This window comes from Idiotropiscis lumnitzeri, chromosome 3 (assembly GCF_059441095.1).
Source record: "Idiotropiscis lumnitzeri isolate Australia: NSW breed Sydney's pygmy pipehorse chromosome 3, RoL_Ilum_1.0, whole genome shotgun sequence".
In the NCBI taxonomy this organism is placed as follows: Eukaryota; Metazoa; Chordata; class Actinopteri; order Syngnathiformes; family Syngnathidae; genus Idiotropiscis; species Idiotropiscis lumnitzeri.
Window position 1 is genome coordinate 838,508 of NC_142393.1, and position 23,224 is coordinate 861,731.

At 45.1% G+C, this 23,224-nt stretch overlaps 3 protein-coding genes and 1 long non-coding RNA gene across 7 annotated transcripts in view; all 4 read right to left on the reverse strand.

The window, feature by feature from the left end:
* LOC148339309 (uncharacterized) overlaps positions 1-23,224 on the reverse strand; it is a 45,615-nt gene that overhangs the window by 11,674 nt on the left and 10,717 nt on the right. The window contains exon 2 of the long non-coding RNA XR_015842512.1: positions 3,680-3,834. This is a non-coding gene — a long non-coding RNA (uncharacterized LOC148339309). The remainder of the gene's footprint in view (positions 1-3,679; positions 3,835-23,224) is intronic.
* hoxc5a (homeobox C5a) lies at positions 7,168-9,780 on the reverse strand. The gene is made up of 2 exons (XM_088290306.1): positions 9,330-9,780; positions 7,168-7,800 (listed from the first exon to the last, which is right to left on the reverse strand). The coding sequence occupies exons 1-2, from the start codon at positions 9,778-9,780 to the stop codon at positions 7,592-7,594; spliced, it is 660 nt and encodes a 219-aa protein (XP_088146432.1). The 3' UTR covers positions 7,168-7,591.
* hoxc6a (homeobox C6a) lies at positions 10,659-17,522 on the reverse strand. 4 transcript variants are annotated; one of them, XM_088290302.1, is made up of 3 exons: positions 16,866-17,522; positions 11,997-12,344; positions 10,659-11,676 (listed from the first exon to the last, which is right to left on the reverse strand). In XM_088290302.1, exons 1-3 carry the CDS (start codon positions 17,119-17,121, stop codon positions 11,345-11,347), a joined length of 936 nt encoding a protein of 311 aa, XP_088146428.1. In that variant the 5' UTR covers positions 17,122-17,522; the 3' UTR covers positions 10,659-11,344. The 4 variants fall into 4 exon arrangements, with proteins under 4 accessions (XP_088146428.1, XP_088146427.1, XP_088146430.1 ...); XM_088290301.1 differs by having other exon boundaries at positions 10,659-11,679; XM_088290304.1 differs by having other exon boundaries at positions 10,659-11,679; positions 11,997-12,222; positions 16,866-17,012.
* On the reverse strand, positions 20,717-22,861 carry hoxc8a (homeobox C8a). The gene is made up of 2 exons (XM_088290305.1): positions 22,146-22,861; positions 20,717-21,660 (listed from the first exon to the last, which is right to left on the reverse strand). The coding sequence occupies exons 1-2, from the start codon at positions 22,579-22,581 to the stop codon at positions 21,350-21,352; spliced, it is 747 nt and encodes a 248-aa protein (XP_088146431.1). The 5' UTR covers positions 22,582-22,861; the 3' UTR covers positions 20,717-21,349.

The following is a 23,224-nucleotide window of genomic DNA, read 5'->3' on the forward strand; positions in this document are numbered from 1 at the left end:
AATAACATGAGCAAATTATTTGACGTGAAGCGTCTCCTTTTGAGGGTGTCCAGCAGGAGTTGGAATCGAGATGCCATCTGACCGCAGGCCAAAAGTGGACAACGCCGTCCGTGCGGTTTAAAGAGAACTTGAGTACGAGCCTCCATTTTGCCAAAACGTGAAAACAATCACTGGCCAAGATTGTATTTGTTTGATTGAATGCATTTTCATTTTACAGAACGGTTTGTTTTCAAACTTTTGGTCCATTTTTTATTTTACGTTCATGTGCAAATACAACTGAGACATCATTTCGTTGCATATTTTCTAGGTTGCAGCACGGCGTTCAAATTCAAACTGTGCATAATGTTACAGAGGCTTAAATTAAATAAACGTTTTAGAAATCATGCCAGCGGTGTTTTTTGCTGAACACTTTGGTCTACCGAGCAAATTGGAAATTTTCGAGCTCAATATCTTGGACCACGAGTAGTTGGCGACCTGCCAGGTTGCCAGTGAGCTTCATCTGAACGTTTTGTGTTGCCATTATTTTTGAAATTACACAATTTGGAAATTATATGTATTTTTTTGTCGCAGAGTTTAGAGGTCGGCATTCTAGTGCTTGAGCAAACTATATTGTTTGTGGGCACAAGCTAGAGCGTGCAACGAGCATGATGAGATGATTTACCGCCAATTATTTTGATCAAAATTCCTATTTCAGAAGTTGGTACGCAACTGGAAGTCTCTCAGCGTTAATCACTTTCCAAGAAGTGGCTCTCAGTTTGCAAAAGGTTGTTGACTGTTGAGCATTCGCGCCTTCACTGAGCCGGAAATGAACCATGACAAAGAGAATATTGAATCAGATAAACGCCTTTGAAATAAAAGCACATGGAATGAATGATTATATTTGAAAGAAACCATTTTGGTTTAAACTAAAAAAAGAATGTGACAAATATATTACAGGAGTTTTGATCCTGTAAATGGCTGAGAGGGCCGCAGTCAAGAAGAAAGGGGGCTGTAGCTCACCCCCAAGCCATAGTTTGCACACTTTGTCCTAATTACGCAGCCTCCACAAAATTGTTGGTTGAGCATGAAAAGCTCAGACAGCATGTGAGTCTGTGACGTGGGCCGTGGTGGCGGTGGCGGTGGCGGTGAGGGGGGGGGCTGAAATTTGGGCTGAAACAGGCCGACTCATTTATGGCTGCCTGTCTGGCTGGGATAAATATAACAATATCATTTTCTGTTGCAGTATTGACACAAACGTCAAATGTTGATGCTATGAATGTCGAATTGATGATGATTTTCAACTCAGATGTAGTGAGAACCACAATTCTCAAAATAGGAACATAATCTAGAACGCATGCATCGATACGCTGAAGCATTCTGAAATACTGAACAAACCGCGTGACGGCAACACCAAAGTCTTTTTTTTTTTTTTTACATCTGTTGCTAAATCCTTCTGGTGGACAGTCCTCTGTGTAGCATTTGGATCGGTTGCAATGAAAAAGTTTATTCTTGCACTTAATGCACATATACCTTTTTTAACCATGTTATAATATCCAATAATGTGTGCCCACTTCTTGTTTTTTTCATATACACTTGGGCTCATAAATTACACATTAGCTGGCATGTAATGGCATTCTGATTTAACTATAACAAATGTCAAAAGAAAAAAGTAGGGATCAGCTATAGTTTCCCCAAAAATAGACATTTGTGCAGATATATATATATATATATATATATATATATATATATATATATATATATATATACCTCACTGAGCTATTTTTGCTTAGACAAGCCATATAGGGACAACATGGAACATTTGGAAATCCATCCAGCTCCAAATGCTGATCCTATCTGAAGCAGTAAAAACATTAGCTCTGTTTTTTTTTCTTCATTGGATGCAAGTAAACTTGTCATGGGAATGCTGCACTCTTTCTTATCTGGGGGTCAAATGCGGCTGACAAGAGGCTGACTTCCATGTAGCCTACTTTATTTTTTTGTCTAGTACCTGAGCTCTAAATAATAATAATAATAATAATAATAATAATAATAATAATAACCAGATGAGAGGGAGGAAGGTGATGCAAATGAGAGCTTGTTGCGTTTGCGGCTTTGTGGGAAAGGCGCGTGACATTTCTATTAGGATGTCGGAAGCCTTTTATAGCGCAATAAAAGCCGTAAATCAGTCAGGTTGAAACGAGCGCTGGTTCGCAACGTGTTCCACGAGGTCGCGCAGGAGAGCTGCATGCATTGTCGCTCCCGCGGATGTGGCTTGCTCGGCTCGCTCAAGCGGGCGTGTGCGTGAGGACCTGTGCGCATGCTCGCTGAGGCTGGCGGTGACTTGCAGCTGCCCATGTATTCCCGTAGAGACGTATTTGCGATTGTTTTCAACTGCACACAAATTCGGTTCTACAGGGTACATATAGACAACTAAAGCGGATCTCTCAGCCTTTGTGCAAATGCGCCGCAGCATCCCAACAACTCAACAAACGCTGCATCGTGTTTTGCTCGAACTGGCGTGTGCGTGCCCGACGCAGAAGAAAGCATGTCCGCCTTCGAGGTCGCTCGCGCTTTTATGAATATTCAGTCACCAACATATACAAAGAGTCGGCGTGACAGCGCGGATGAAAAATAACTTTCCATTGTTCCCAAGCATTTCTTTAGGCTTGCGATTAGCATACTGACCGCTCGCTAACCTTTCTTGCTGCCACTCGGGAAGCTAATGAGAAAAGGCGGCGATGAAAAATGTCATATCGGACATGTGGCTCTGTTCGTGCTTTATTAAAAACCGCAAACAGGCCAGATTGTGAATCGATGGCTATTGATTACCGGTGGAAGTGCACGACGAGCTCCACCACCGCTGTGTGAAGATTTCGCCTTGGTCAAAAAAAGAAAAAAAAAACAGCAACAAGAAGATGGTGTAAAAATGAAAAAAAAAAAAAAAAAAAGAGTCATGTGACGTGTCGATGTGGCGGACTAGATTGTTGCTCCGCGAGGATGCATTTTAATCCGAGTGAGACAGGCTGACCCGCGCTTCACCCCGCGCGTTTGACTGCCGCCAATAGTTCACTGCCAAGCATTATTGATGGAGGGACACCAATGAATTCCTTCTCCGCACAAATGGCTTTCAGATCGTGCACCCAGTTCAATAAGTTGCTATAATGTACAAGTGAAAAAGATGAGGCCCTCGGGCGAATTATTTGCCTGTTTCATTTATTCATCGGAGGGCTAATTAAACTGCTCCTTAGCTAATTAAAAAGCCGTACACGTGTAAATCGGAAATACAGACTATGTGGTGGTTCCGCGTGTGAATTGGTGGCCCAGTGGCACCTGACCTGAGCGCTGCAATATTCCTGATTAAATGGACATAACGCGCTTTTAATCAAACCAGAACAGAATAGACTGCGCAAAGCCCACCTCCCCCCCGCCGCCCCGCCCACAGGTGTAATAACAATAAGCTATATCGTCTTGTTAAGAAAAAAGTTTTAATGAAGTGCGCTCGACAGTCGTGTGAGAGTTGGGATATGAATTTGCACTAAAAGTAGCCGCCATGTTGGGAAGGGGAGCTCTTAGTGGCCGCCGAGAAAGCAAAGTGCTTGTTTTGCACGTCACGAGAGCTCCATGTTCAAACCACTTCACTGCAACTTGAAGGACGATGCTCAAGTTGTTCGCGCAACAAGCACGATCACACATGTCGAACCTTTTTTTTCTCAACCGCGAGGGGAGCCGGTGGGGGCGGAGGAGGGGTGGCTGCTGGCCTGCAAGCTGCGAGAAGTGTCAGATCTCACCGCAAGACAGGTGGACAGGCAGGCGACACGTCCACGCACACACGCACGCCCTCATCCGTGGAAGGATCTGCAAAGCACAAAGGAGACACGAGATCAAACGCGGTGCATGCCTCAAGGACAATTTGGAAAAAGAAAAGTCAAGCTGCAAAGGAAGCGCAAGTAAATGCATCAAGATGGAAATGAAAACTTGCGGTGATTTTGTGAACAATTCAAATAGTTGATTGTTTTTGAGAAATTTCGAAACTTTTTTTTAACGAATAATATGTCATGTAATATTTTTATTAATGTTTCGTGCAGATTATAAAGTGAAAATATCTAATTGAACAGAAAATGTATTTAGGACACTTGCATTTAGTTGCTCACTTTGTCTTCCATGTTTTTTTATTTGCTGCAAATAAGTAAACTAGCTCCACCACTTAAGTTAGCTTTCTTTAAAAAAAAAAAAGATAGAAACAAATGTAATCCATATACGCAACGTTTTATTTAGCAACTTTTGGATTTACAAAAGCGGCATGTGATGTGAGGGAAACAAAAAAACAACTTCACGCTTCAAATTCGACACTCACTGCGCGCCAAACAAATTATGGAGATGGACAATTACTTAAACTTTTTCTTTTTATGGCTGGGCGTTAAATGTATTTTATTTTGATTTAAATTAAATGTAAACAGATAATGTTTTGAATTATGAGAAATGTTTCATACAATTTTCATACGCATGCCTTCGATCGTCGATTAATTTTCCCTCTTGTGATTTATTTGCAAATGGGCTGAGGTTGCCCCAGAATGGAAGAAAAAAGTACAAGGACACTACCAGAGACATTTAGGACGCGTCGTTTTGACACTAAACTAAAACGAAAGCCCCTTCGGCCTGAAGTCCCCCAACTGAAAGAAGACCACTGACGTCATCATGCAATTAGGTTAAAATAAGACGACTTTGCCTTCACATTGCAAAAACATTTGAGGTGGCGCGATGCGGAGGGACTTCCAACGTCAGCTGAGACAAAGGAAACGTCACCCGGAAGTGACCTGTGCGTCTTGAATAATGACCGTGTCAGATGCACAGGTCAGAGAAAGAAACAAAAACAGCGCACGTGCACGCTGCCAGTGAAAGCGGAAGTTTGTATTGTTCCACTTTCTAGCTTGAAGACAAAAGACGAGACAAAAAATAATACGAAAATATTTACTCTGTGTGGGGATTTTTTTAACAGGGTCTACACGCACACACACACACACACACACACACACACGCGCGCGCACAGGTTAAGAGTGTGTTGCACAGTGCCCCCTAACGTTAGTGTATAAAATGAATCAGCCTGCACCACAGGAAAAGGTATAAAAATAATAAATAGCACATTGTTGAAAAGGGAAAAGTAGTAGTAGTTGTTGTTTTTGTTGTTGCAATTACAACATCGCAACTTGAATCGATAATTCAAGTCTAAATAAAGACTTCACAATTCATGCGTAAATATGTAACTAAATTCAACTGGTTGAGCAGCTTGTGGCTCTGCGACACACACACGCACGCACCCCCGCAAACACACACACACACACAGACTTCCTCGACGCAAAACACACATTCGTTGACGCACGGCCCCAATTTAGCGTCCTCACAACAAATTCAGACATAGCAGACAACACATCCACGTGGTTATTTATTTTTATTCAGAATTTGGTTCTAGATATTGTTTAAAAGATTGGAACTTACGCATGCAGCGCGACAAAACGGCAAACAATTGGAGTCTTTCCGAAGACTTTTCCCGTCTGTCTGCACGAGAAGCCACAATGACGATGCACTCATTCCTCACGCGCACACATACACGCAGTCCCATTTCGTGTTGTTCGTTTTTTTTTTTTTTTTGGTATTGTGGCTGCACGACAACACGTTCAGTTTGTTCGCTAACACGCTCAAAAAAATAAAGGCACTCCAACACAACACACACGCATCCGCATTTTGTGCTGTTCTTTTTTTAGTATGTATGGCTGCATAACAACACACTCACTTCGTTTGCTAACACGCTCAAAAACCATAAAGCGCTTCAATACACACACACACACACACACACACACAGACCTTCCTCCTTTTGTTTAAATGTTTTCTAAAAATAAATAAAAATCATAATATCCTCGTACAACGCGTGTATTAATGTTATTCTTGTTAGTATTTACGTTTTTTGCGGCTGTATTCAATAATCTAAAATCCATCATAAATAATAAAACCGCGAATTTACAAGGAGCACGCTTCAATCAAATGTGCACTGTAAAATAATTCAAGTCTGTTTTTCATTTATTTCGTCATTCATTTATTTATTTATTTGTTTATGAAAGGCGATTCATCTTGAGAGTTGGCAACTTACAGCTTAGGTGCCTCGCAGCCTGCCCAGTGTCCGAATTGCCTGATCCCGGCTTGCATCGAACCTTCTGTGGCCCAAATCAGGCGCACGCACGCACGCACCCACGCACGCACGCACGCAACCAGCCAGCCAGCAGCTGCGATTACCGGACAGTTCACATTATATATGATGTGTATATATCGAAGGTTTGTCAGCCCTTCCAGGCCATAAAAACCACTTAAATGACACCACGTGCTTCCCAAGCACCATTCACAGGGCCTGCTGCGGCCAATTGGCATATGTAACCTTGTAAACTTTAAAATACTCCAAAAGAGGAGACTGGGGACACCAGGGGGGGTTCAATACATTGTCAACGAATAAGCCACGTCGGGCCTTGCACGAGAGCGCACGCAAGGAATGAAAGTGGACGGCGATTGTCTTTTTCGAAGCGCCAAACAAGTTTGAGTAGGACTCAGGAGGTGAGTCCTATTTCTTTGTTGGATTTTATTCCTAATAGATCTCTTTGGGTGGGAGTTGGGGGTGGGGTCCATTTCAAACGGACTGCCGTACACTGCATGTGCGCTGCCATGCAATTGTTACGTCAAGAGCGTGCATGGACAGTGTGAGCATGTAGTCTTGTAAAAAGGAAAACAGATTTTAGCATGCACGTGGTTGTTTGCATGGGAAGGGGTGGGGGGGGGCGAGTGTTAGCTATCACAGGCCAGGCCAGGGCTTCCCTTCCTTCTCCTGGCAAAACAGGAAACAGTCTGTCTGGAAACGGGGACAATAAACTTTTATGGGGGCCTTAAACTTCATTGCGCATTTGTCACTCGACTATAAATGGCAATGCTTTAAATGTGACTTTTTTTAAACGACGTGATTACGTCTTTTGGCATCAACCTCGGCAAACGTCATAAAATCAACGTCATGAGTGGAAACGCATGTCGTCACTTTATTGTTTACAGTCAACAAGGAAGCTATAATGACACGATTTATTCACCAGACACGGGGTAGTCTACAAAGTGGACCTTTTCTTTTCTTTTTTTTTTTTTTTTTGCACACAGCAGCATCACATTTGTCTTGGCTTACATACACAATTCAGTCATCGACAAAGACACGTCACTGAACGCAGCAAATACAGCATGTTACATGTTAGAAAAAGACAAAAAACATTCGAGGATCATGTGATGTTGGAGATTAAGTCGACGTGACTTGATCCAAGTTGTAATTCCAATTGGGAGCACGAATGATTGGGCCCGCAGCGCCGCTCATCTTCTCGTCCTCAAACTGACCAGTGGCCACCAAAATTGATTTTGCAACGCAAATCAATCGATCAACGTGAGTGAGAGTCGATACAGTGGATTCCAAACTGCAACGGGTGACACATAATTGCTGATGAAGAGCCACGACGCGCTGTCGTGACGTCATCGCTCCCCGCAGTTCATTCGGAGGTCAGGCAGCTCTTGGCACGCTGCGGTCTGTTCTAATCGGCCTTCATTCCTTCACTTTGATCTTGGAGTCCTTCTTCCACTTCATGCGCCGGTTCTGGAACCAGATTTTGATCTGCCTCTCGTTGAGGCACAGCGTGTGCGCGATCTCGACGCGCCTGCGGCGGCTCAGGTAGCGGTTGAAGTGGAACTCCTTCTCCAGCTCCAAAGTCTGGTAGCGCGTGTAGCTGGTCCTCGAGCGCTTCCCTTCCGATTCTGCCGTGTTGCAAACACAAGTTAGCCTTCAGGAGACGTTCAATCAAAGCAACATTTAAGTGGGGGGGACTCGTACACCACCCTCGTTTTCGCAGCTTCGCGTTCCCTTTTAGGATTTAAAGACAAATTGTTTGTATACAAATAAGATGATGGCAACAAAAGAGCTCAGATGTTGAACTGAAGAGCTGACGTCAAGCCATTTAATTTTCTTGCTAATCGCTGACGTCAGTTCGAAGCAGTGCCTTTTTAGCATTGCTTGTTTTCTTTTATGTCTGTTCGTCACGCGAATCACCTACAGAGTGGTGCCAGGCAGGCATTTTCAAGGAGCTAGAAATTGCAGAAAACAAGGTGGTGTCATTATTTTGTTACCAAAAGATTTTAAAATAAAAACATTCCAAATATTTTAACATTAAAAGCAAAAGCTCCTCAGTTCTTCACATTACGACTTGCGCAATTTAGCTGCAGAAAAATGGAAATACGTTTGACCCCAAAAAATCATTCATTAAAAATAAATAAATTACTTTTGATTTAATTTCTGATTAATTGTGTTATTTTTGTGCACATTACACGAGAGCCGTGCCGCAAATTTGGACTTTTGTTTCGTGATGCAAGTGAGCGACTTTTCGTCATTGACAATGAAAACGCAGCTTGATTGAGCTGACTTTTGATGGAAGCTTATTTCGCGTTGTAATCGGCGTGCAGTCATTGAAATGAACAACACTCAAATGACTCAATTATTCTTGTTGCTTCAGAAATCATTTGTGACTTTTTCACAAGGAACAAAATATTCCTTTGCTCAAGCTGAAGCAATGCCGGCCTCGTGTCGGCACAGCAACCAAAACCCAATTTCAAAAGAAAAGCCATGTATAGTTTGCGAGCTATTTTGTCCAAATTCCAGCACTCGCACAGCCAGTCGGATATTTTGAAGCCTCGTTGAGGCGTGCTGGCTGTCTGTCTGTCTGACTGCAGGGATGTTTGCGTACGAAGTCAGAGAAAACAGAAGCATTTGCAGTCAAAGTGTCCACTGTCCATTTGCAGCCTGCAGCCAACTTGTGGCTCCACTGCGTGCAAAAGAGTGCATGCCTATTGAAATCTTTTCGAGGTGAAAAGTTCAGGCGAGGGTCAGGTCATCGGTGTTTCCCAGAGTTCAATTTAAGGCTAAAGCTTCAAACACACACACACACACACCGGCTGATCATGTAAAAAAAATCATATGATGCACCGAGAGGAGTGTAAAAGAAGCAATAAAGAAAATAATATTTGGAGACGAATCTGTAATATTATTTGATAATTTTGTCACAATTTGATCCCGTGGTCCAATTACTGCATCATAAATCAGCCCTCAGATCACCTCTCCGCCGTAATAGAGCAGCTTTACGAGCAATGGATGCCTTTGTCATAAAATTTATGACCGCGAGTTTTTATTATTTCCTGCGTTTGGCCTATAAAACTCAAGAGGGAAAGTGGACCGCTCGAAAAGAAGTGGAGCAGCCCGAAAGAGGGAGTGAGAAGAAAGACGCAAAGTTTACCGTTGCTCATGTGCAGTTTGGTCATCCACGGATAAATCTGCGGTCCGCGCTCGCTGCTTCGCTGCTGCTGCTGCTGCTGGCTCGCGATCGCCTTGCGCGAGCCCGTTTGCGCCTCTTCCGCACTTGGGCCGCTTTCCTGGCTGCGCTCTCCGCCGGACTTGCAGGCGCTCCTCTGCGGCGCTCTGTCGGCGCCGCGGCCGCTGCACGCGGGGGCCGAGTGGGCGCGAGGTCCCGGCGGCAGAGGCAGAGCCTCTCCCGAGCTGCCTCGCGGGCTCCTTTGCATCTCGCCCGGTCCAAGCGAGCCGACGGGGACCGGCCGCGTAAATAGGGCGCTCCCATTGACGCCTCCGTGACACAGGCTGGACCCGCGCCCCGCCACGCCGAAGCCAAACATTGGACAACTTGTCTCGACCGCTTGCCTCACATTGCAGCTGTCAACATAAGAGCTCATTTTCAAAATCGCTTTACACTTTTAGCGCCCAGATGCTTGCTGGATGGACGCTGATTTTGGTCCCTGATTTGTGTTGATCATTGCTTTTCTTGGTAGCCCCGTGAGGAAGGAAAAAAAACTGCCTCGCCTTAAAAAAAAAATAATCCAGGATTTATAGGTGGAGTAGCCTTCGGTATGTTTTTTTTAATCCTTGATCCGATGCGCGCTGCCCAAATATGGCCTATTTGTATGGGATCACGTGCGCATGTTGGCCAGTCATAAATTGGCGTTGATACTCAATGGGGATATTGATGAATAGCAAAAACGTGTCCAGTAAACTTTGAGCTGCTGCGGCTGGGGAGCAGGGCGAGCAGACGTTCGCGAAAAAAGGCCAGCACAGAAGGACAAGAGCGTCATCTGCTGTTGGGAAGGGGGCAAGACGGCACGGGAAGGAAAAGGAAACCCCCGCTCGGACACACACAACCTGCATGCAATCATCCACTCGCTCGCCATTCCCAGAAAAAAATGATAGAAATGAAATAAAAACACACGAATGTTCAAAAACACAAAAGAGTTGGATCATGTCAACCTCATTTTAGTTCCAATCAAGCACAGTGGCTCAGAACATGAAGCACCTATATGATGTCCATACGAAAATGTTTAGTTTTGTTTTTTTATATCCCCTCGTCCAAAATGTGTTTCTGTAATAGTGTGGCCAAGCTATTCGCTTGTTTTGAAAGCCCCAAATTCACTGCACGCACATGACACGACATGAAGACACTTCACAAAAGGCAGGTAAAGTTTGACAAATATTTTATTCCGTGATACACAATTAAGACAAAACAGGAACTTTCAAATGAAAAAAATGATATATTTCTCACAGGGAATTGTGTCACAGGGTCAAACGAAAAAAGGCGCAGTGGGATAAGCGCAATTTGGTGTTCTATCAAAGCAACTAAATGCACATTCATCCTTTAAGGATTTGCATAATATCTGCTAGTTGATCGGCTTGTTTGCAGTCACATATTTCTATGTGTGTGCGCGTGTGCGCGTGTGTGTGTAGTGCAGTCTATTCGCGCAACGCTCATGTTTCTGAAGAGCTATTTGTTTACATTTTATATATTCAAGTAGTAGCCTGCATGACACTGCGACCAAATGGAGGGTCCAATTCCTTCCTTCCGTGGAATGTCGAGACTAACTTAACACTGTTTTTGGCGCATATGCAGAGACTTCACAGTGATGATGCCTTGGCTGCGTGGGGGATAAATAGTTTATACTGGCATTGGAAATCACGTATAGGAATTAATACTTTTTTTTTTAAATTATTATTATTATTTGCACAATACAAGTGTGACACTGAGAGGTAAGAAAAATAAAAAATAATAATAACAGTAACAACATAAGAGTGATCCAGAGTCACAGGGTTCAGAATGTGGCTGAAATGATCGGGATTATGAATTTTCTTTAAGGCTCATCACCCCTGTGATATGAGGAAGACGACGAGGGGAGCCATCATGCAGTGTTGTCCCTTTCAGCTCCATTTTTAGGTAGTATCGTTGCTGTTCTATTTTCCACTTGGCCGCAACTATTCCTTCTGTTTCTTGTCCTCGTCCTCTTTGACGTCTTTCAGCGCGTCGTCGCCGCCGCCGCCGCCGCCGCGTTCGTCGTCTTGCGTGGCCGCCGTGGACTCGACTCCGGCCACCGTGGAAGTCAGGTTGCTCTCCTTTTTCCACTTCATGCGCCGGTTCTGGAACCAGATCTTGATCTGGCGCTCGGTCAGGCAGAGCGCGTTGGCGATCTCGATGCGTCTGCGGCGGGTCAGGTAGCGGTTGAAGTGGAACTCCTTCTCCAGCTCCAGAGTTTGGTAGCGGGAGTAGATCTGGCGTCCCCTGCGTCTGTCTGTCCCGTAGCCCACTCCTGCTGGGGTACAAAGTCGCCCGTTCAAAATGGAGTAGTGTATTTGTTGCATTTATTTATCAGGGTTTTTTTTGTTGTTTGTTTGTTGGTGGGTGGGGGTCATCTCGGCCTTGTTGTATCAATAAATTCGAGCATGTACAAGAGTTGGTTGGGTGTGCCTAAACGCAAGCTGTTTGTTTGCACATGCAAAAGGCCCGTCTACGAGTCAAGGAGATACAGTCGTGTTTTATGGGGCCATAAAAAGTAGCTTACTCTCTTGGTGAGACAAATCGTAAAAGGGGGCCCATTTCCTTAATTTATTTGCTGCTAGTAAAACTCACCGCTGTGTGAGTTCATGCGCTGCATCCACGGGTAGATCGGGATGTTGCTCTTCTGCTCCTGGGCCGCCCTGCCCTGCTCCAACGTGTAGTCTTGGCCGATGTGGCTCTGCGCGCTGCTCAGTCCCATGTTTGCCTGCCTGCAGCTGGGCAGCACGTCCTTGTCCTGCAGGAAGACGTTGGAGCCGTAGTCGTACTGCGCCCGGCCCGAGCCGAACACCACGTTGTCCTGGGGCGAGTAGAAAGGGCCGGCGTATATCCGATGGTTCTGGCTGACGGCGGCGCCGTACGACGAGAAGTGTCTGACTGTGTCATAGGTGCTGGAGTTGATGGGCACGTTGGGCAGAACGTCTTGGCCGCCGGATAGATGGCAGGAGAGCGACGGGTTGGCGAAATAAGAATTCATACCTTGCCTCGTAACCCTCTTCTGCAACTCTCCCCACTTCTTTATCGCTCGCTTTTCAATCTTCCTTCCCTGTAAATCTCCCTCCCGCGTGTGTCAGCCAACCACACCTTTCTGCGAGCTCTTCTTCTCTCTTTTTTCTTTTTGCCCCCCCCTCTCTCGCGTGTTCCCCCGATCGCACCTCCACTTGTGTGCTTCCCCGCTACTTTGACGAGTCAATATTATTAATTTGCAATCTCCGCTAAGACGCACAAAGCCGAGTGTTATAGTCGAGGCTTGGCTCGCTCGCAGACAATATGACGAAGTCAGCTGACCCGGCTCCACCAATGGCGAGGCGGGAGTGCGCTACAAACTGTAGCTTGTAGCCCAGAGCCGGAGCATTAGTGCAAAATGCCGATAAACAGTGCAAGTGACACACACACACACACACACGCACGCGCACACACCATGCGTACTCGTCTTGTGAGCGCCGCGAAGGAGGTGTTTACTTTCATAAAGGCAATTGGGACTGATGAGATTCCAATGGAGGGGGCACATTTGCATTCAAATCCCCACCTAGTCATGTCCAAAGAGCCATGAAAGATATTATCTTTTAATCCCACATTGAGTGCAAACTCTATGAGTGCTCGTGTTGTGACCAAAATATTCAATGCTTCCCCTCAAAATACATTTAAACACACACACACACATACACACACACTTTCGCCAAGATGGAACGTTACAGATGAAAATTGACATTTCATATTTGCAAACCACAATCGATGACTTTCTCGCATGGCGTCAAAATGTCCACGCGGCGAGACAAATTGGTGGACGTGTGAGCAATTTACAAAGCTTTTTTTTGTTGCAGTGAACAAGGGGGAGGTGGTAAGAATGCGTTTATGGTCTCTCTTGTGTGAGGGCAATAAAACAAGTGACGTTCCCCAGCTCACAAAAAAAGATCTGCAGCAAAGCGATATGACCGCTTGTAAGCATAAAGATGTAAAAAAAAGTGTTTTAATGAACATTATTTGTGACACTCATGCTGAACAAAACGCGCTGGTTCCTCACATCGAAACACTCCACACACACTCGCGCGCCGGCAGCGAGACTTTTGAAGCAGTTCGAAGTTGTGAGTGGTTGCCGTCCTACGTGTGCATTCCTGTTTCGTGCGCCGTGCAAGAGAGCAAGCAAACCGATGATTATCTGAGCGACAAATAATGGCTTTGCAAATTGCTTTTGAGGCGCACCACCAACACGCAAAACTTGAGCGATTGTCTGCATGCGTGTGTGATTTGTACAACTCCAAACGGATATTAGAATTGCGGCCCACTTTTGTTCTGCCCTGATAAATTGGCTGCGAGTGAATCTCAATTTGCCTTTTTTTCATGTCGTTGTTCCCCACGCAACAAAACCCAAATTTTTTTTTTTTGGGGGGGGGGCTCCAAAAAAATAATAAATAAAAGAAACATATTGGGTAGAAATCCAAATTGAAGAGGACTTTTCAACAGGTCAAATTGCAAATTGCAAATTGCAATTCCAAAGTGCATTCCCGGGCTGCGGGTGTTCGTGCACCTCATTGATTTGTTGTGCAAGCCTCAACAACCCACAAAAGAGACGAGGAAGTGACTTGCCATAAAACCTTGCTTCCCTTCGCCGTATTTGAGGCCATATGTGGTGAGCATCCGCCTTTGCAGCAAATGTTGCCACGTATGACCTCTAAATTTTACGATCAACGTCGTCTGACAATTTGCGCCGCAAAAATGTGCACGTTTGCAGTGCAAGTTTTATGATTTACTTTTTGTTTTTTGGTTGAGCGGTTGATTAATTCTAAACTGGATTCATATTGAAATCTGCCACCCGTCTTCACTCGACAAATGGATTGAATTATGCTTTTTTTTTTGTTTAATATATTTTCCTTTCCCCAGCGACGGGCAAAAGCGGCAGACCACAAAGAGCGAGCGCGGCCCATCAAGTTTGGGCTGCAAATAAAAAGCCGAGGAGCGAAGCCTGCGATGTGTGCCGACTGAGGCTGCCTGCCTGGCCGGCTGGAATGCAGCAAAGCTGCAGCCACTGTGCACGATTAGAAAGGTCAGTCTTGCCGTCGTGTTTTACGGTTTTATTGCGGCCCATCAGGCGCGTCACAAGGGTGGCTTGAGCTGCTCCAAAGGAGCCTTTTGCTACACTTTTGCCGCTCATTAGTTTGGGAAGAAAAAATGTGTACGAACAAACAGAATTGCATTTAATTAACGTCTATTCTTATTCTCGTTCTTATTCTAAATATTATTCTTAGTATTCTTAATATTTATTTTTAATGGCATTTATTATTATTTTTATCATTATTATTATTATCATGATTATTATCATCATCATCATTATTATTATTATAATTATTATTATTATTATCATTATTATTATCATTATGTTTCAAATTAGGGTTTAATGAAGATAGCAGCCATATGTGCCCAAGTGAAACTGCAGAAACGGCTTTTTTTTGTTGTTTGTTTTTCCTGCTGTGACTTCACATGGCATGCATACTGTTCGTTTTATGACCACTGTACAATTTCTACATTATCCGTCATGATTAAAACGCAGCCAGAAAGCTTGAGTCTGGTAAGTCTTGATGTTTTCCCCTTTTGCTGCCCTTTCTAATAAGGACTAATTCTGGTTGTAACAATGTAAAGCCATCTATAGGCACTTTAGCGTGGCAGGCTGGCCCAATTACGTCCGGAAGTGTTGGACTTTATGCTCGTTATATGCACTCAGGAAGCCAGTGGCCAGCGAGCGGCATGTTGATCCACACGTCATAAATTAGGACCATTAGTGGGCAAAAACTTTTGCCCTGTCGGGAGTTCTAAATGTGGTGATAGGGACAGATGGAGGACTTCAATGGACCTTTATTTAACAGCGAAAAACATGAAGCATTGGGCCTTCCACCTTGTTCTTTTTTTCCTTTCCAAACTGCAAGCGGCACTGTAAATGGAAATGTATTAAAATGGACTGCTTGCTTCTCTGTCCAGGCACAGAAGTGGACCATTACAGCAGCAGAGCCTCGCGAGGGGACAACAAACTACTTGCAAGGGCGGCTCAGAAGGATTAACGAGGCTTCAAGAAGCACGAATTGACAATAATTACATTTTTCCTGCAGCATACAAAGCCTTTGTTAATTTTCGGCACGGGGGAAACACAAACAGACACACGCACCCCCGCGCACACACACACGCACACACACACGCACACAGATCCGCGAATACCTTTTAAAGCACACAATTTGTGTTGCCTCACACACTGTAAAATGTAGCAGCTCTGAAAAACACACACCTTTATGTTGTGTGGTTTCAAATTAATTAAATGATGTAAAATGTGTCAAGGATAATAAAATCACTTTAATGTTAAATTGAGGACCAAACTCATAATGCTCATAGCCAAATTAAAGACGCAGGCGCGCACACAAACACACATTAACGCTTACGTTCACTCACACACACGCGCGCACGCACACACACACAGACACACCCCAACATACGCACACACACGCGGTGCAGCTGTTATCCACACGTGTATCCTGGGATATTTTTTGTCTACTTCCGTCAGGGAAAAAAGCTGGAATGCGTTTGATGGCTTGATATATATCTTGCTAGTGAGTAGTTCCCCGGTACTATGTACATTCATACTACACACACACAAAGAGACGCACACACACGTCTCATTTGACACAGCTGTGATTATAATTCCTCATGTCAGTAAACATGAACGACAATAAAGATGATCTTGCAACCTCTCCGTGTAATTGTGTCCTGCTTGCACAAAGCAAGGTGAGGTGTTGATCGGCACCAAGTGAAGCTTCTCCAAGTCAGCATGACGAAAGCAGACGTCGCCGACCAGCGCACGCGCACGCGCACAGCAGCAGACACACGCTCGCGCACACAAGTGGGTCAGTTGACATCCGCAGTGAAGCAGCAAGCAGCTCAAAACAACAGCTGCCCCGCCCACTTCCACATGCAACATGACTGGTCGCTAGGGGGCAGTGTGGGGCGCTACCACGACGTCAGTGCATGTGTCTCTACTCGCGTTCTGTGCGCGTGTGTGTGCGCGTGTGTGCGTGATACACAACAGTCTGTTGGCACACACTTGAATGTAACAACAAGAACGTAATTACAATACATCACTCAGCTCTAACAGTAATCATGGCAGGACGCGTCGAAAAAAAGAAGAAAAAAAAGAAAAAGCGTCTCGGAGTAATTAATTGCTAACGCTACAGTGGCCACATCAGCGTTCAAATGCTAAACCGTGGAAGTCTCCACTCAGGTGCTCCTGGCCGCCAGCAAGACAGCCAGCACCGCCGCTGTGGCGCGGAGGCTCCCACGGGTCACGCGCGCCCCCACGCATGCATCTCGCCATCGTGTCACACGCATCCGCCTCGCCCACGAGGCCACGCGCGGCTTCCAAACACGAGCACAGATAGAAAGGAGACAAATGAGCGGTCCTACCTGAGCAGCGCCTCCGCGGGAGCTCCGTGGGTGTTCCATCTTGGTTCGTTCGCTCGCTAACGCGCACGCACGCACGCACGCAGCCTATGAGGATGCAGCATAGCAAAGTCGGTTTTTGCAGCTCCTTTTGCTTCCGTCTTCCGGACGGAGAGCGGCTGCAGGCTGGCTGCGAGACACCGAGATGCCCGCGCCCGCGGGCGGCCGAGAGAAGGCGAACGCGCGCCCAAACGTGTTGGGCGTCCACGTTGGAGTGCATGAAGAAAAAGGAAGCTTTTACACGACTGCAGCCTGCTGTGCTGCCGATTCAAAGGAAGGAGCAGGGAATAGACAACAGCATAAAGTTCATGTTCATAGAGCGTGAGCCACGTGGCTCGCTGCAGCCAATCACGGCGAGCCGTGAGTCGTAAACTTTTATTACTCAGCTGTAAATTTCTCCCTTTAACAACCAGGAATGTTTGCACCCATCTTCTCCATTCTCCCTTCGTTCCAATGCAGCAAAGATACAACACATGCAAAAAAAAAAGAAGCAGCCGCAAAAGACGCAACTCGGCCGCTGACATTTGTCGGCGTGTTGTCAAAGTATGGCGGCAAGGCAAGAAATGTGACAGGAGGACACGCTGCACAAGCGACGTAGGATGCTATTGCAAATAGTTTCAGGGTGTGCAGTGCAAATAAACAAAGGCATAATGAGAGCAGAGAGTTGACTGCAATGAGACGAAGCCGACGGAAGGCCTCTGGCCTCTTCATTCACATGACGCAACGCGTCCAATCAAGAGCGCGCACTGCCTTGCGCGGTCAACCGATCAAATCCAACAAAAACTTGAACATGTTGACGTTGGAAACAAAACAAAGGCCAAGCAGAATGTCACCTAACACCTGACAGTCGCATTCATATGACGCACTTTCTTCAATACGGCAGGAAAAAAAAAACAAGAAGACACCCAAAAATTCAGACACCTATCGAATTCCAAAGTAACAAAGACTACAATTCGGCGCATTCAGTTGAGCACGTTGCAAATATTATTCGGCAAGCATTCATTTTTTAATGCTGCAAACATGCAACGACACTCGGCTGAAAATAAAACTAGCCTTTCAAAATAGGATTTGGAAGGACGGCTGAGTTTAGGGGCGCACCGGAACCGCCAGCAGACACAAAAGACGCCCAAAAAATGATGGCCAGCCTCGCCTTTACACCACCAATAAAGTTTACGACAGGTACACTAAACTTTAGTGGTAATGTGAGGAAGCCCTCTGGTGAAAACACGCACACTAGATCGAGGCTGATGTGTACACACCAAATGTTGCCACATCCGGGTTGGTGCACGCGTGTGTACAAAATGAAGGCACAGTAAAATAAGCCATGCACGAGAATTTCTTGTTACGAAGGTGGCAAAACGCACCACTTAAGCCATTTTGTTGGCCACGATAATAATGAGTGTGAAAACAGTTGAGGTGATTGGAGAGAAGATTTGACTTTTTTAACACCAATAAAATTGAAATGCGGTAATGTGCATTTCATTTGTGTCGTTCCGATTTCATTCGTTTGCTTCGACACTCTAATCCGCACACTAAAGACATCATTTGTTTTGAAGGCATTCACTCAAAAATAGACAAAACTACTAAACAGAAAAAACTATTTTAATTTTATTTTAGCTTTTTAATATACAGGCCTATCTATCTGTATATATGTAAATATATATATATATATATATATATATATATATATATATATATATATATATACACATCATAGATTTTCTATTTGTGCAGAGTTTATTTAACGAGTATACTGTATGGAGTATTTCTTTCATGAAGCAACACACACAGAGACACAAATACATTTGTATTTGTACATACAAATGTATGTTTTTGTGCGTGTCTGTGTGTGTAGCTATTCATAAAAAAATATTCCATACACTATAAATATATATATATATATATATATATATATATATATATATATATTAAATATATTAGGTTGTCAAAATTAAAGCGTTAACTCAGGTGATTAATCCAAAATATATTATATATGTTAAACACACGTGCTCTCTCTCTCTCTCTTCTTTATTTTTTCAACATTAAAGCAGTAGAGGCACATGAATTAATTTAGTACTATTTTACTGTAAAGAAAGACTTTAAATGAATTGAACGATACGCAAACATAATATTATATGGTGAAATGTGAATTAGGAATGGGGGGGGGGTCATACAAAAGCTGGAGCTTTGCCCCCAGCCTTTGGTCCCATCCATTGTTTTAACGTATGGGGTGACCAATAAACGTGTTCATTCCTTCATTCATTCATCCATTCATTCAATGCACTTTGTTCCATTGAAAAGTTTGCGTTTGAACCACTGAAATGACAAAACATTGTTTCAAGCATGTTGTGTCTTTCGGCCTGGCGTGCGTGAAGCCTGCTCGCAATCGATCTGCTCCATGCAAGCCACACCTTGCTTGCTCGCTACATTCTAAAGCCTCGCCATTGTTAATAGCGCAGCGGATGTTTATTCATCACCGATATTAATCACTCAAAGATTCATTATAAAAAACTCCCTAAAGAGAGGAAGTTTTTATGATCTCATTATTAAAGGGATTCATCAAAAAGAGAAAGACTTTGGACACTTTGCACGCTGTGAATTCCACGCGAAAGGAAAATGAAAGAATTTATTTAAACTGCTAGTTCATTTTTACAATACAAATTTTATGTTGTTAACTAGCTAAAAAGAATCCTTTGCCATCATGACCGAATATTGTACAGTGTACAAGCGCCACGAACCCATCTTTGTGTGTGTTGATATGATCAGCCCATTTCGAAGAAAACAATAAACGAAAAAAATGTGCTGTTGTGAGGAGGCAGCCGAAGGCGTTATTCATATTCATATATTTTAGTGTGAGCGTGTGCGTGTGTGTGTGGGTGTGTGTGTGCGTGTGCGTGTGTGTGTAAGTGTGTGCGTGCGTGCGTGTGTGTGTGTAAGTGTGTGTGTGCGTGCGTGTGCGTGTGTACGCGTGTGTGTGTGTGTGAGGGAGAAAGAGGGAAAGAATGGAGGCAATCAATGGGAGGCTGCATGTCATAAAAAAGAAAACAGGAAGAAATGATTGTGAGCCATCATCTTTATTTGTGACTTAACATCAACAATGGCGGAACACAATGTCGTCTTTCACAGGAGAAACACCAGGAAACGAGCATAATTGTTAACATCAATATGGAACAAGACGTAGATAAAGGTTATATTCAGTGCAAAAAAAAAACGAAAACGAAAACAAAACGAAACAAAACCAACTAGTCTATTTCACCAGCACGTTGAAATAAAAAAAATGAAAGAAAGAAACTCGCTGTAATTGTCGCAGGTAGGCGCAGTCAATGTGCGTTGTAGGCAGTTTGAGTTGTTGGGGAACTCGTTTGTCGTTCGTCCGGGTTCGTGCCACTGTCTCGCCTCGTTTCGTTTCGAGTGTGAATGCTGCAAAGGCATCGTGGCTCCGAAGTTTAGGTAGTGCCTGCAAGCCTGCAGGTAACAAGCTCGTCATTTTGTTGCTTGCTTGGCTTCGAGCTAATTGCTAATTGCCTTGCCAAGACTTCAACACAATTGTCTTCAACAAGTATTGGCTAAATACTACATAACTTAATAACAAGAGAAGATTGCTTCTGTGTTGCGTGCGTGTGCGTGTGTGTGTGTATATTTAACACTTTCCAATGAAAAACCGTATGAAATCTCTATATTCAGAAATCTCTATTGCAATTCTCCCCAGGTTTAGGTAGCATCAAAAGATTTCAAACGATTGCAATTCCCTGACCCCCACCCCCACCCCCACCCCCCAAAAAATGAGAAAAGAAAAGCGCATGTGAGAAGCTCATGGCTGCTTTCAGGCCATTCATGTGGAAACAAAACGACTAAAACGGCAACAATGACAATAATAATCACCATAATCATAATAATAAAAATGTCTGGTTTGTACAAACTGCTGCAATGATGACTGAACACGCCACTAAAAACCCTCCATTCAGTTTACAAGGTCTACTTTTGAAATGATGTTTATTTTATTTTTATTTTTTGTTTTGTTTTTTTTTTTGGGGGGGGGGCGTCTATATTTACAGTTTGCATCGTGGTCGTCTAAACTGATTTTGATGCAGTTGTCCAAAAAATTAGCTTGGCCATTTTTTTTACAAATCATCTAACATGCGTTTTATTTCCCTTTTTTGTTTTATTTTGCAAGGGCAGCAGTTGAAATACAAAACAAAATGGAGAGCGTCTATTTTTTTATTTTATTGAATTTTTTTTAACGAAAGAAGGTCAATCCCGTTGGATGACAAGGGCTAAATGTGCCTATTGATGACAGGAATATTGTCGGGATTCCTGTTCCCACTTGACAAAACGAAAGGGTGGTCATAAAGATGACGCGCTTGCGACTCCTGCTCCGTTTATGAGACCTCGCTCTCCTTTTTCTCTCTCTTTTTCAGCCCTATAACCATAAAAAAGGCCCATAAAAATCACTCCTTGCTCTCCTCTCGCTCTTCCGGTTCCTTGTCTTCCGCCTCTTCGCCTTCACCGTCCTCGTTGCCCTCCTCCTCGGCCTCGGCCTCTCCCCTCTGACCCGGAAACTTGTCCTTGTTGTTCTCCTTTTTCCACTTCATGCGCCGGTTCTGGAACCAGATCTTCACCTGCCGCTCGGTCAGGCTGAGAGCGTGCGACACCTCGATCCTCCTCTTGCGGGTCAGGTAAGGGTTGAAGAGAAACTCCTTCTCCAGTTCCAGAGTCTGGTAGCGGCTGTAAGTCTGCCTGCCGTTGCGTCGTCCTGGGGCTGGAGGGGCAAACAGTCACGCAATTAAAAAAAAAAAAAAAAAACAACCAAAGAAAATAAACGCTCGTGCACACGATGGCCACGGTTAAGTGTGTCTGATTGTCTTTTCGAATGTGTGAGCGTGTGCGTGTCATTATTCATGTAGGCCGCATGGATAATTCGGAATAAAAGAAGCAGACGACCTCTTCTCGGATGAGAATGCGTTTTGAAGTCAGTGTCATGTCTTTCAAGTATGACTGCGCCGTGTTGTGAAATATCAAATGGCTGTCATGCTCCCATCGCTAAATTGGAGTTGCACGAACATGTAGAGGCGGCACTGCAGTGCCGCCTCTACATGTTCCCGGTATGATTTGCTCCGTACAGTACACGCACACACGCACATGCACACACACGCACACACCGACACACGCGTAGACGCATCACGAATATTACAATCTGGTGCAGACGCTCACAACACAATGATAGCGAAAAGTGCAAATTCTAACCGTGGGGTCGCATCCAGGGGAACATGAGGCTGGGAGAGGAGCTTTGGTTCAAGTGGCCTTGTCCTTCTCCAGGGTTGGAGCCTACCGACGATTTACAGTCCGGGTACTGCGCCAGGCTCGCCTCTTGCTGGCTGCCGTAAAGCGTTTGCCTCGGCAGGGCTTCGTAGCCGTAGAACTTGCCCGCGTCGCCGTGGCACGCCAGGGCGCACGGGTTCTGCTGGTAGCCCGGGTTGGAGATGCCCGTGGTGCCGTGGTGGAAAAAGTCCTGCACATGGTGGGACGGGTGCTGGAAGCCCGGCGCGGCCGCCCCGGCTCCGTAGACCAGCGTGTGGCTGCGGGCGACGCTCTGTGGGAACCGGCAGTCGTAGTAAGTTGGTTCCAGGGACTCGCCGCCTTTGTACTTGGAGAAAAGAGGGTTGACAAAATAGGAGCTCATGTTTGTTTTTGCATCCAGCGGTGCGCCTCGCTCTCGCTCTCGCTCTCGCTCGCGCTCGCTCTTTCTCTCGCTCTCTCGCTCGCTCTCTCGCGGCCGTGGAAGATCTCGGCGAGGGTGATGGCAGCCTTTTGTTTGGGCTCGCAACTCGCACACGGCGCGTCCACACAAAACCGGAACTGGAGGAACGCTGCCCCTTTGGACAATCCACGGCAGCTCACTGGCGCTGAGCCTTTGCTCTCATCGGATCGCTCCCTGCGTGGGCTGCGTGGGCTGCTGCTGCTGTCGCTGCTGTCGCTGCTGTCGCTGCTGTCGCCGCGTGTTGTTGTTTTTCCGCCCCGGCTTTTTGCAGGCTCAAGTCCGGCTCATGGCATGTGCGCGTCTTATCTAAACTTAAAGCTTGGCGTGCTCCACCGGCACAGTCACAGGCTCTGCGTGCTCTTTTTTTTCCCCTTTTTTTAGCTTACCACCCCCACTGCAGGCGCCCCCTCCTCCCTGTCCTCCCCCTCCCATCCCCATCCCCTTCATCTTTTCCATAGCGGTCAGACATGAGGCCCTATACGGATACTGTAAAGGCACACCTCGAGAGGAGCTGCCTGCAATCATCACAATGTGATCACCTGAGCAGTGGAGGACATTTTCAAAC